At 43.1% G+C, this 14407-nt stretch overlaps 2 protein-coding genes across 2 annotated transcripts in view; one reads left to right on the plus strand and one right to left on the minus strand.

Moving 5' to 3' along the window:
- ACO1 (aconitase 1) overlaps positions 1-8585 on the minus strand; it is a 56247-nt gene extending 47662 nt beyond the window's left edge. The window contains exon 1 of the mRNA XM_063180993.1: positions 8448-8585. The gene's annotated coding sequence lies outside the window, so the exon portion shown is untranslated. The remainder of the gene's footprint in view (positions 1-8447) is intronic.
- DGKQ (diacylglycerol kinase theta) overlaps positions 5187-14407 on the plus strand; it is a 91991-nt gene continuing 82770 nt past the window's right edge. The window contains exons 1-3 of the mRNA XM_063181386.1: positions 5187-5216; positions 5973-6154; positions 8665-9212. Of these exons, the coding sequence (XP_063037456.1) occupies positions 5187-5216; positions 5973-6154; positions 8665-9212 (760 nt within the window). The remainder of the gene's footprint in view (positions 5217-5972; positions 6155-8664; positions 9213-14407) is intronic.

Consider the following 14407-nt stretch of genomic DNA (forward strand, 5'->3'; position numbering starts at 1 on the left):
AGGGCTGAGGTACAGAGCTGCCTGGTGCAGAAGCTATGGGAGAAGGCAGCAGACCACACAGCACCAGGGAGGATGAGCAGGAAGGCAACAGGATCCCTCCAAGGAGGTGCCTGTGCAGAGCTGAGTGCTGGAGCCCTCTGCAGCAATGATAGGGGCAGGACTCTGGCTGAGTGAACAGCACTTGGATTCAGGCATCACCGCCAGTCAGCTCAGCTGTGCACACCCAGAGAACTGTGCCAGGCCATTGACTTCTCAGGAACCAAGGAGTCTACACCACAACTTATCAGGGCCTAACAGAACCATCCTGAGCAGGACTAGCCAAAACTAAAACTGCTGTGGCTGTACTCCTGCACCAACTGCTGTGGCTGTACTCCTGCACCAAGGCAGGTTAACTACAAAAATCAACCACCTTACATTATAGACATCTGTAGCCCCACCCTTGAGGCCATTGTGTTCCCCTGTAGAGCAGTGGGTTGTAGTTGTTTAATTACATTACTATTTAATTATCACTCAATAATTGTTTAATTATAATTTGATAATTATTTAATCATCAACAAACCCCTTTAACTCCACAGTGATGTCTTATTTTAAGAATTTATCTTCAATAGCTGCTTAAGAGGTAGGACAGCTAAAAGGTGAGGCTGGACTCTGTAGTAGATTTGGACTAGCAAGGTGGGAAAGTTGAGACTCCCAAGGTAGAAATGTTGGGAGCTTGTGACTCCTGGAAACAGGAGAATGACTCCTCCTGGTCATGTAGGTATGAACTGAAGGCACTCATGTGCAATAGTCTGACAACAAATAAACAGAAACAAGCTTGGCTGGGAGACATCTGAGCCCCTCATAAGGACAGAGCAAGTCATGGTGGCTGGAGATTACTTTTGCTGACCTCTGTGTCTCAGAAGGTTTGCTGCTTGTCAGGGCCTTTGATCTGGGTGCTTTTGTCAAGCCCGCAGACCACAACCTCCTGTCATCCATGTGGGCACCAGCGACACAGCCGAAGGAGGATCTCATGCATGAACACATCACTCTGGAGTCTAGCATACATGGTATTTCTTTCCATTCTTGCTGGGAGTAGATCTCTCCTGTAGGCCAACAGGTACTGTCAGGCATAGAAATAAATAATGCTATATATTTACACATAGACACATACATTAAAAAAGGCTGGTTTATATACTGGGTTTCTGATACATTATGAGAGTGTAGAATCAGAAATTGCAATGTGGTTTTAACAACAAGACTTGGACATTTTCTTTTCAGAGTGCACAACTCTTACTAAACCTTAACAGCAATTCTGTTATTCCATATGTGGGTGTTCTGCATATTTTGCATGTCAGAATGCATTAAGGTACTCTATTAATAAAGAACTGTTTTCATGTTCCCTAGGTCCAGAGAGAAAACATGACTAAAGAAGTTAAACTGGCAATCCTTTACAATAAAAAAATAAATCAAACCCTAGCTATTTTTTGGTTTATTGGTTGGTGTATTTCTCCCAGAGAAGTGATTCATTAACTCTGAGCAAATCCTTTATGTACTCTGTCAGGAAGTTATTTGTTCTAAAACTTAAGAGCTGGAAATAAGCTATTAAATATTAAAATCAGTGTATTTGAAGCACAAATAACTTGCCTGTCCTACCATCATATTTGCTAGCTGCCTGGGCCCTAAATTTCAACCTTTTGACTTAGCTATGTTGTTAAACAGTTTTCTTTACTTTCAGCTCTGATATGGTTTATTATTTACTAAATCTCAGTTTTGTTAGCAGAACTAGGGCAACTCCTGAAATAGTAAGGAGTGTAAATGCTAAAATAAAGTATGAGTTCTACAGTTATGTCTGCTTCTGATAAATGCATCTATGTTTTCATTAAATACTTACTACTGCTGACTGTAATGATTTTGGTGAAATAAAGATGGTTTTCTTGATGGGATTTCCATAGGGGTTTTTCCCCCACAACAGATGGATGAATTTGTACTGAAGGATTTTCTTCTAAATCTCTGTACCTATGTGAAAAGTGTGCATATATTTGATATATAAACATTAATACATAATTTTGTTTAGATTATGCAGTCTAATGTGTCCCTTATTATAACCTTCATTTGAAAAGGTATAGTTAATCTGGCAATCAAATAAAAAGTTGAAAGACATACCATATCTTATTGCATAACTTGGAACTGATCAAGAACTTTGCCGGCTTTCCATAGCAGGGCTTTTGCTTCTCTTATTCAGGGGCTGTTGGTGTTTTTAACTAACAAGTCAGCACTTGATTTATTTCTAGTGTGATTAGAACAGTTTTTTTAAAGATTTTCTTTCAGGAAGGAAGTAACTGTAGAGCTATTATGAAGAAAAAAAAAACCCCAAAACCAAACTAATTATGTGCTAGGTACTAACCCTTTTTTCTCTCTTTTTTTTTTTTGGTAGTGTAGGTACAAGAAATTGAATTTCTCTTTTATTTTCCATTTAAAGACAAAGAGTGCATAAACCTGATCTAATACTTTTATTGTCTCTTCAGCTGTGAGACTTTGGGAAAAAAAGAAAGGTATCCTATTTAAATGAACATCCGGATTTACCTTTAATTCAGACATCACCAACTTGGAGAGGTGAAAAAACTGCAAATCTGAAACCTCTCTTGCCTAGGAAGGTGATACTTCGTGAGCCACTTCCTTTCATGTGCAAAAAGAAGCATTATCCCTCAGTTTCCAAATATTGATGTGCTGGTTTAAACCAATAAATCCAACCCCCCTGTAGCTCTTCTTCCCTGCTGGTTGCCAACAGGAGGGCACATTCAAAGCTTTGGTTCTTTGAAGCCACAATTTATTTTAAACTTTCCTTTTCAACCTCCACATATGGTTTGTGTCATTCCTCTCTTCCAATTACTTGCAGTAATGAAGGGAATTCAGAAAACAGAAGTCAACAATGCAGAAGATTTCAGTAATCTAGAAACGCTTTTGCTTATGGCTCTATGGGATAGGTACCACGGGATTTCACCCTTCCACAATTCACCAACACATAAAGAACACATTTTATAGGAACAGAAACTTAGCAAGCTTCTCCAGCATTTGGGAAGCTAATGACTCCCACTCCTATCATGTCAGTGGACGGATGAAATTGTTTGTAGCACTCTGAGAAACGAGGAAATGGGAAGGCCAGGAGAGACCACTAAAAAACAGCACAGCTCCATCTGCTTTTCATCCACTACTTCCACATTAATACAGTCTTATAAAATCCTCTGGATCTCACCTGGACCTGACATGATTACTTATTTTCAGGTTTTTTGAAGCTTGCTTACAAATAAATTGCTTCATGAAAGAATTGAGTAACTGAATTTCAACAGTCTGAGTGACAAGAGAGCTCTGGTATAATGAACTGTATTCCTTAAAGGATAAAAGCATGATGTGATGTTGACATTACATCAAACTTATTTAATCTTGTACATAAATTTTGGATGATGTACCAGAACTTTCACTTCTCAGTTGTAGCAAAGGCTTTCTATCTGTCACAATATGTTTTCTCCTTAGATCTAAAGAGTACAAGAAGGTTACAAAAGGCTCAGAAGATCCAAGGTGCAAAGTTTGTTCCATTTACCAAAAACACCTCTACCAAGCCAAGAAACTTGTAAAAAGGACAAGTTTTCTGTACCACCTGCCCAGGAGTTGCATAACTTGAGTTTAATGGAGTTATAGAATCCAAAGCGCCACAAAATGTTTATCAGGATGTAAAAAGAAGTAAATTTTCTTTTCAGAGGCCTTACATTTTTTTTTCCTAATCTTGTTTTACTAATCTTGTCAAAACAAAGACAATGGATCTTCAAAGAATTTTATTAGTTTTTATCTTGAGGCACTTCTTTATTTAAAAAAAAATACAGGTATACCTAAGAAATGGTAGTTTTATCCTGTTTGTTTCATCTTTCAGTTACCAGCCTGTCAAGCAACAGCTCCTGCATAAGGAAAAAAACACTTCTAATAAGTTATTGCATTTGTGAATGTGACAGCTCCAGTAATAATTCTTTACCTCACTTTTTTTCTACTGTCTAGGGCAGCAGGTGTGCTACACACATGAAATGGAAAGGGTGGCTAGCCTTCCACTGCTGCCACACTCCATGGCCACTGGCAGCAGATGTTTTGGCAGACTTCGCTGATGACAGCCCTTGGATGGTTTAGGTTGTTTTCACAGGTTATACAGACTGCTCAGAGATAAGATGACAAACTAAAGCACAAAAAGTTTAGTTCTTGCCCCTGTGTTACAGCTTATAAGTATTTATCTGCAGAGTGAGTTGTCAAAAAATAGCCACAATCGCACAGTTATATCTAAACTACAAAAAGTACCATTCTGCAGTCTTCTGTCAAAGAAACCTTGTAACTACCTGCCCGGATAAGTGATTCAGTAATGTAAGTAATTATTTGTTAATTGAATGCATTTTCACCTTTTTATAAAAAGAGTAATTGATTACTTCCTCAGGCTTTTGAAACAGTCAAATTCTGATACAATTATAAGGTAGTTCCCCAGATTGTAGGAAAGACATGTTCACAGGAGTTCCAGCTTTCCAAATCTTGGGCCTCTGACTCTTAAGAGGGGAAGAACTATTAGATCAATACAAAAGAAACACATTTAAAGAGGACAGGCTAGGTTGTAACAAAGGCAGGACAGGTCAATGGAACTTAACCTGCCCCTCTGCTCGACTGCCTTTAGGGTAAAGAGGTGTCTCCTCAAATCCAGCCCAAACACCTAGTTTGAAGTTGCGCCATTTGTCTCTTGTCCTTACAGCGTGCACGCCTGTAAAGAACCTTGGTCCTTCCTCATTAAAAACCTCTGTGTCAGTAGTACTGGGGTGCTAGGAGATCTCCTGGCAACTGTCTGTTCTTCAGGCAGAGTCCTGCTCCCTCAGCCTTCTCTGCACGGGATAAGTGCACCAACACCTAGCCACCCTCATGGTTCTCCACTGAACTTGCTCCAGCAGTTTGTCATGCTCTTCCTTTATGGAGGTCAAAGCTGAATGCAATAGTCTAATATTGTAGTGCTGGGGAGACAGTAATAATCCCTCCTCTCAGCTGACTAGCTGTGCTTCTGGACAGCACAGGATACTGTTGATCCTGGTGGTTGCCAGTGTGCACAGCTGGCTCATTGACAACCAAGACACCCAGGACCTCTTCTGCAGTGCTACCCTGCTGTCTGCTGTCGGAGAAGGTGTACAATGATGGTAACAATGATTGAGAGGAAAGCTGAGGTACTCAACAATTTCTTTTGCTGCAGTCTTCAGTGGTAACCCCTCTTCCCACATCCCTTGAGTGGACAAACAGCAAGATGGGGACTGTGGGAGCAAAGTCTTTCCCACTCTAAGTAAAAATCAGGTTCGTGGCCACCTGAAGTACCTAAAAGTCTACAGGAGCCAAGGAGATGCATCCTAGAGTCCTGAGGCAACGAGCTGATGTAGGATGTAGTTGCCAAACCCCTCTCCATGACATCTGAAAAGTTGTGGCTGTCAGGTGAAACCCCAGGTGAAAAGGGAAAACATTGTACCCATCTTTTAAAAGGGTAGAAAGGAGGACCCCTGGAACAGCTGACCTGTGAGCATCACCTCTGTGCCTGGGAAAATCATGGAACAGATCCTGCTGGAAGTTGTGCTCAGGCACATGGAGGACAGGGAGGTGATTTGGGACAGCCAGCATGGCTTTACCAAGGGCAAGTCCTGCCTGGCCAGCCTGCAGGCCCTCTGTGATGGAGTGACTCCACTTGTGGACAAGGGAAAGGCAGCAGATGTCATTTATCAGGACGTTGTCATGGCTCCCCACAACATCCTTCCCTCTAAAATAGAGAGAGATGGATTTGATGGGTGAACTGTTACATGGATAGGAAATTGCTGGCATCCAGAGGGTATGAGTTCCCTCTCATACCTCAACAGCTCAGAGTTCCAAAGGACATCAGTAACCAGCAACCAGTGGTATCCTTCAGGGTTTGTATTGGGACCATTGTTATTTCATAGATTAAGTGCGCTCTCATCAAATTTGCGGGTGATGCCAGGCCAAATGCTGAGGCTGACATTCCTGAAAGACAGGATTCCAACCAGAAGCACCTGTACAAGCTTGAGAAGTGGGCCCATGGAAATGTCATGAGGATCAACAAGGCCAAGTTCACGGCGCTGCACCTGGGCCAGGACAACCCCCAGTACCAGGGGACAGGCTGGGCATGAGCAGATGGAGAGCAGCCCTGTGAGAAAGACTTGGGGGTGCTGGTGGGTGAGAGGCTGCACATGACCCAGCCATGGGCACTCCCAGCCCACAGAGCCAAACGTGTCCTGGGCTGCATCCAGAGCAGCGTGGGCAGCAGGGCAGGGAGGGGATTCTGCCCCTCTGCTCTGCTCTGGGGAGAGCCCACCTGGAACCTGCATCCAGCTCTGGGCTCCCAGCACAGGGAGGACATGGAACTGCTGGAGTGAGTCCAGAGGAGGGACACCAAGATGATCAGAGGGATGGAGCATCTCTCCCACAAGGAAAGGCAGAGAGAATTGGGATTGTCCAGCCTGGAGAACAGAAGGCACCTAAATGTAGACTTCCAGTACCAGAGAAGAGCTTACAAGAGAGCTCTAGAGACTTTAAAAAGAAATAAAGGTGTGTATTGGCAGAAGGAGGAAATGACTTCAAACTGAAAGACAATAAGTTTAGATTGGATATTACAAAAAAAATTATATTCTGTGGGGATAATGAGGCACTGGAAAAAGTCACCCAGAGATGCTGGGGATGCCCCAGCCCTGGCAGTGTTCACAGTCAGGCTGAATGGGACTTTGAGCAAATTGGCCTAATGAAAGGTGTCCCTGCACACGGCAGAAGAGTTAGATGATCTTTAATGTTCCTTCCAACCCAAACCAACCCTTTGATTTTATGGTGGGATTAATTTCTTATATCTGTTCAGGGATTCATTTCTTATGTCTGTTCAGGTCCCTGTAGATGGCAATGCAATGTCTGCTCCCTCAGCTTGGTGTCATGTGTGAGCTTGACATCCCTTGACAATACTGCTCTCCATCACCTTCTCATGATCTTGATAAACATGCTGAATGCCCAGGGCGCAGGAGAGACCGCTGTAACACTCCTCCCATTATGGGCCTCCAGGCAGAGCTCAAGTATGACCCATCAACCCCTACCTTCTGAGTTCAACCATCCAGCCTGTTTTTTACCCATCTCGTCGTCCACCCATGCGGAACCATAACATTCCACTATGGATACAAGAATATTGTGGGAGACAAGTCATAAACCTTGCTGAAGTCAAGGATACACTAGTGTCACCTCCTACACAGATTTACACATTTGCCATGGAAAGCAATCAAGTAGGTAGGGCATCATTGACCATTGTCAAATCCAATATTGGCCGTTCCGCTGTCTTCTTCCCCATGAACCCAGAAATGTGTTCCAAGAGGCCTTGTATTATGATTTTTAAGAAGACTGAGGCAAGGCTGAGTTTGTGGAATATAGGACCCATCATTATGTGCTTTGGCTGATTCATTGCCTTCAGCAGGCACACATCTTCAAACACGGCGATTTCACACTGCTTCCCTCTTCCCTTTCCTCCTGTGTATCTGAGGCTTTGTACAGCCTCTGTCGTATCTTAGATGTTTTCTAAATCATGTTTGTAGAAGCAATTAGAAGTATTTGAAAGCTTATGTATGCAACTACTCACTCTTTCTCCCACCATAAAAAGTCGTATTACACTTTCTTTGGTCTCTTAATTATTTATACTGTTTCTCCTTGAGAAGGTCAAATCCTTCTGATCTTAACTACTTTCATATTCACAACGCAGAAAGGAGACACACAGTAAGAGTAGTAGAAACTAGAAGATGCGAACAAATTTTAGAACTTCACTGTTGGTCTACAGGACAAGCATTTATTACAGAAGAGGTTTACTACACCAGCTTATTACACCCTTCACCAAAATACAGATAAATCAGAACCAGGAACAAAAATTTTAACTACCCTTTGTTGCTTAATGGAAGAACCTGGATGCTGTTTGGAACAGCTGAGTGGAGATTCCCAACACAAAGCTGAGATCAAGACAAGTTGAGATACACAAAATCCAAAGTGATAGCCTCCTTTCTTGTCCCACCCTACTCCATCCATAATAAGTTACACAACATAATAAATCACAGAAACAGAGGCATTCCAGAGACTAGCATCATAGAAACATCCAGGTCTGTAAACATTTTCCAAACTAGCAACAAGAAGGTTAACTGAACAAAGGACAAAAAAGCCCTGTGTTACGGAGGAGGGAGACTTGGCAGAACCCTTTATCTTCTCTCATGAAGTCAGAGATGTTGAGTGTAGAAGGCAAAACCTATGGCAAATCATTTTCTTCTGCTAATGCATCATCACATATCTTCCTGAGGCCGAGCTTTGTGTGCTCTAAAATGGTATGCCGAAAAGATAACAAAACCTTCCAGATTAATGCGGCAAAACACTGGATGTCTTACCTGTGAGTCCAGAGAAGGGCAATGAAGATGGCAAAGGGGCTGGAGAACAAGTCTTCCAAGGAGCGGCCGAGGGAGCTGTGGCTGCTCAGCCGGAGAAAAGGACGCTCGGGGGTGACATTATCAATCTCTACAGCTCCCAGAGAGGAGCGTGGGGCTAGGTGGGGACCGGCCTCTTCTCCGAGGCAGCTAGAGACAGCAGAGAGAACCTATTCTCTAGCTGTGCCAAGGGAGATTTTGGATGGACGCTAGGCGGAGTTTCTCCACAGAACGCGCGGGCAGAGGCCGGGCCGGGCTGCCCGGGGAGCAGTCGGAGGACGCTCCGGGCCGGGCCGCCCAGAGAGGCGTTGGAAGACCGGCCAGGCCGGGCCGCCCCGGGAGCAGCCGGAGGCCGGGCCGGGCGCGGCGCTGAGGGCGCGGCCGGCAGGGGGCAGCGCGCACCGCCCGCCGGCGCTGCCGCGGCGCCGCCCCCGCCCGCCCCCGCCACCGCCCCGGGGCGGAAGCGCGGGCGGGCGGGCGAGCGGCGGCCGGCGCGGAGCGCGCGGAGCGGGCGCCCGGCGGGAATGGCGGACGGGGCGCGCTCGCTGCGCGGCGGCGGCGGCGGCGGCAGCCCGGCCTCCAGCCCGGTGCTGGGCGGGCGGGGCCGCACCGCGGCGGGGGGCAGCAGCCCGCCAGGCCACGCGTTCCGCAGGGTGACCCTGACCAAGCCCACCTTCTGCCACTACTGCACCGACTTCATCTGGGGGCTGGCCGGATACCAGTGCGAGGGTAAGGGGCTGCCGGGGCGGCGGCGGGCGTGCGGGACCTGCCGGGGACGCGACCGGGGCGAGGTGGGGGGAGGAAAAATTGCCTAAACCCACTGCTGATAAAAACTCTATTCATAATTAGTATCAACAAACTATAGTACTAAAATCTAATTTTAAAGTCTAGTGCAAAACCACAGTACTAAAACGCAATACTGAAATACATCAATAATACCAGTGCATTCCATCACAAAAAGAAGTGTCTAAAGGTAGTAATCAAAATTCTAGTAATAGCCTAATTATAACAGTCGTAGATTGCAAAAACCAAGTCTGAAAACTAGAGTCGTCCTGAAATTTCTGTTCCTATTTTAAATTATAGGAGTAACTAATAATAATAATAATAATTCCTAACAAAAATATCGTAAAACCGGAGATGTGTCGCTGCTCGCTCGCGTATGGTGACACCGGTGTGTGCGGTGATCCAGCAGTGTCCCAGCCCATCCTGGGGCAGACACGCTGTGAGCCACCATGCACCCCAGCGAGCTCACGGTGGATCCATCTCAGGGGCACCCTTACCTGCTGAAATGCCTGATCCCATGGGGAATCTGAGACCTGTGTGGAGTTTGAACCTTTTAAACCTTGGCTGACGCCAGGAAGGGGAGAAGGAATTGCTAGGTTTCCCTGCTGGACTACACGGCAGCCGAGGTTCTTGGAACGGATAAAAATTATAACTTGTTCTGATGCATCAAAATCCAGTGGTGTCATAGCAGAAAGAATGGATCTCTGTGTCCCTCTTTGAAGGAAAACAAACACACCACTACCAACAACAAAAAACCCAAACAAAACAGCACAAAGCATGATATCTTCATGAGCATATGCAGTCCAGCTGGCTTGGGTTGGAGCTCCCAGGCCGGGTCCAAAGAGTCAGGTTGTACAAGAGCCTCATTGTTTTGGTGGGTGTCAGACAAGGCTGTAGGTGTAGAACAAGTACCCTGCAGTTCTTGAGATAGCTCCTGCCTTTTGTCATTGCCAGGGGTAAAGAGAGTGCTGGATTAAGTTGGGTGGAAGTAATGTTCCTGTGTGGTGCAAAGCAAGTCTTGCAAGGGTGGTTTTATTTTTGCTTAAAAGTTTTCTGAGAGAAATGTTGTTGTGTCTGTGTAGCATAAGGTCATTGCTTATCCTAGTAAGCAGCAAAGCTCACATGATAATTTCTTTCATTGTGAAAATGCACAAAGCCAGTCGTCTGTGTTCTCTTCGATTACTGACTTAAAAAATGGCAAATGTTTTGAGTCATAAAACTGGGCATTCAGGTGCCAGTTTGTCAGTTAAAGATCTGAATAGTTTTGGTAATGCTAACAGGTAATGCTTGCAAAACATTAAAATATGAGAATGTCTCACTTTTTTTCTTATCCACTTACATAAAACATACTTAAAGGTAGTGTGTTCCTGCAAGTTGCATTTAGGATTTTTTCCTAGTTTTCCACTGTAGTTGGTGTTCTGGATCTTTTCTTCCCCTTTGGCTTTTCCAGCTGAATTCTGGATAAGCATCTTTAGCATCACTTTCTAATGACCATGTGCTGAAGGGGCACTTCCAAGCTGCATGGTTTTTAAAACTACATCTGAAAATTCTACCCAAAATGAGTCACCTCCGTGGGGGGTAATACAAGACAGGGGAAATAATCTCAGTTTCCATTAGCTCTAATGTTCTCTGCTCAGAGTGTGCAGGAAAACCCTGTAATGGTACCTGGCACATCAGTCTCCACTGGGTGAAGAATAAGAATTGGGTTTTTTTTTGTTTGCTTGGATTTTTTGTTTGTTTTTTGTCCTTTCATCTGTTTTCAACCAGCTATGATTAGAGTCGTGATTGTCTTTCCAACAACTTGCTGCTAAACAACAAACCTCAAAACCACCTGATGGATCATTTGCTCATGTGTCTGCTGTTGTCAAGTTCCAAGTTATTTAATAATGCTAATATGATTTCTTAAATTCCATTTAACTGTTACCTCCTTGTCACATTTACTTTAGCTAATGGAGTTTGATCACTGCACTTTAGAAAGTGATAGAAGGAGTGCCAGGCTGTTAAAACAAAAAAGTAACCCACCCAGCTATTAGAGAAGGAAATGTTTTCTGTGGACTTGAAAAACATGGTAGATGATTGCTACCTCGTTTTTTTTTCTCTGCAGAGAGTCTGGGTTTGCAGGTGTAATTGCAGCTGTCTTTGGACTTGGTTTGATGAACCACCCACAGGCTTATGAAGCCATCAAAGGGCCTTTTTCTAAGTAGATTTGCAGTGGTTGCTCTTCCAGATCTGTAGGTTCAGATGTTCAGTCTCCTGATGCTGTTTGTGTTGACATTCCCTGAAGCTGGTTATTACCAAAACAGAAACCTTCCACTCTTTGAAGGGAACTAAACATGCTCATACTGTGACTCCTCCAGTTATTGAAAGGAAAGGGTAAAAAAAAAAAAAAAAAAAAAAGAAGAAACATACCAAAAAATCTCACCTCTTATCTGTCATTAGTTTGAGTAGCTGTATGGCCTAAATCACCTGGATTTTTGTTTTAATTGTGATTGAACTTTAGACTCTTGGAGAATGGCAACTTCTATGTGTGAATGATAAAGTTTGTAGGATTCTTCTGTTAACTTATCAACTACTCAGTAGACTGGCACATCCCCATGTGGCTTACGTAGCTGTGTAGCAAATGTACAAGAAAACAGAATGAATTCTCAAAACATTCTCTTAGTGGAAGCCAAGATGGTCCTTAGGTTTTTTTCTGTGAATTCCAAAAAGTTTATGGAGGAGATGCTCTGATGCTCTCCCTAAAAGGCATAAAGTGCCCTGGATCTATTCTGGCTGTTTAAAAGATACTGTTTCCCACTCCAGTATGGGGGCCAGACCACTGTCACCAGCACTTTGTGTGGGCTTGAAAGTACTCCAGGGGAGAATTGCAGCTCTCTTACTTAGACAGGCAAGATATTTTTACACGTGAATTTTATAGGGAATGCAATACTCTTCCTATATGGAATAGGTGTCCAGTTGGATCTGAAGATGTCATGTATTAAGCTTTTGTGCACATGTTTATGTAATATCAGTCAACCAGGCTTGCATCTGTGGTTTAGTCACATGTCCTCTCCACCCTGACAAATCTGTTTTCTGTAAATCTTTTGTAAAGAACGGTTTTTCTTGCCACTTTGCTATTTGTAGCTGTGACTTCCTTTGATAAGTAAGTGTATGTGTGACAGAATAAGTGAAGCTTGAGTTGTAGCATGGAAAAACTTCTCTCTTATATTGCTCTTGCTTTCCTAATCATGGTCATTTCAGGTTTGAGTGGGTTTAAATTTCCTCAGGCTTGCCAAAGAAGAGGCAGTGTAAATGACTGAGGTTTTGTGCATGTGTGTACGCATCTTAAAAATGATAAATACTAGATAGATGAGGCCTGTATAAGAATTGCAAAGAGAGCTCTTATTGGTAGTTCACAGTAGGACCAATTTCATACACTAAAAGGTAGCTAGCAGATATTTTATACTGGAGTTTGGGATTAGTTTCAGCCACCAAGAGATACATTTATTTTCACAGTGCTTTTATTTTACATAAAACACTTCAAGAAAAAAGAGTTGGACGAATTGTGGATCTGTACATTTTTGGGGGCTACAATAATTTCCAGTTCAATAAAACTTTATAATGCAAACTCAGTTTGGTTTACTTTGGCCAAGGACAAAATGTAGGGGATTTAAGTAATAAGCAAGTTTGATTGAAAATTTATAGTTGTTTAACCATTTTAGGTTTTTTATATCTATGTATTTCATTAGAATATTTATGGGAAGCTGCAGTGGTGGACGTCTGTATATGTATTTGAGCAGATAGGGCACCTGTCTAGATACGAAGGCTCTAAGTCAAATAACATTTTGGGGAAACAACATCTTTATTTTCTGGTTTTGTTTTGGGGGGAGGAGTTGAAGGGATTTGGAGGGTGGGGAGGGGTGGGTTAAATTTTTTTTTTAGGCTTCTAAGCAGACCATCTAAACTTATTCCAAGATGTGTAAAGCTTTGTTTCTCTTAATCTGATTTAGATGTTGGCTGACAACACCACAGCTTTTCCAGAATAAAATGTAAACGATGGATCTGAGTTATATTTATGACATAAATCTCAGATTTGGCAAGACAGCCAGAAAGCTGCTGTAATTTATATGGGCATGTCCCAGATAAGGACAAGCCGTGTTGTTCCTTGTTGATTTAGGAGAGCTTGGAGATGTTCAGACAGCATTTGCAGCAGTCTTCAGATGCATATTTTGGACAAATTCTGTATGCAGTCTATTAAATTTAAAGGCTGTTCTAAGAAAATAGAGTCAAATAGGGAAGGTGTGTTAAAGCTGGGAGTTTGTTGCGATATGGAAGCAGTAGCAGGGAATAAGGGTACAAGGAGCAGTCTCCTTGGACTCTCATCCTTTCCAGCTCTGTTGTTGAGATAGGCACGTGAAACATCCTTGACCCTACAGTTTTCATTCAGATCTGTTTTGAAGGAAGTGAGTGATATATGAGATTCCCCCAAGAGTCTTAATGCTTGCAGTTCAAAAGGAAAAACATATTCTTCCTTCTTGTGATGAGCTTTGCTTGCTTTTGGTGCGTTACCACAATGCAATTTTGCTTCTATCCTCCAATCAGTTTGTGTTTTCAAGACTTTGCTGCCTTTGTTCTTCAGTGGTTTTCTTGCCAGTGGTGGGGCCTTTCTGTGAACAAGATGTTGGGTATTGAGATATTTGAGTGAATGTGACTTTGCTGCATTTGAAACTTAGATGGAGCAAACAAAGACAGTCAAAAAGGAAAACAAAACAAAACCACACACATATCCAAGTAATTCCACAAAATAAAACCTTACACAGAAACTAGGCTCAGTTCAGCTGATATACATGTTGAGAAAAATGTTTGGAGCATTGACTGACACATTGAAAAATGCAATTTACTGGTCTGTATTTGAAGGATAATCCATTTTATACCGAAGAGACTTCATGCTTTTCTTTTCCCTGCCTCCTTCTGACAGTGCCTCAGAGGGAAATATCACTGTCACCATCAGTGATGCAGTGAAAAGGACAGGGTGCTTGGTGAGAATGCACACAGCTTTTGTAGCTGGAAGCTATAGTTTGTGTTGATAGCATTAGCTCAGATTTCAGTCCAGAAACTCAATTAGGTAGTAAATAACTTACTGCAGAAAGTGCTAAAGCCTG

The sequence above is a fragment of the Melospiza melodia genome, chromosome Z (genome assembly GCF_035770615.1).
Source record: "Melospiza melodia melodia isolate bMelMel2 chromosome Z, bMelMel2.pri, whole genome shotgun sequence".
In the NCBI taxonomy this organism is placed as follows: domain Eukaryota; kingdom Metazoa; phylum Chordata; class Aves; order Passeriformes; family Passerellidae; genus Melospiza; species Melospiza melodia.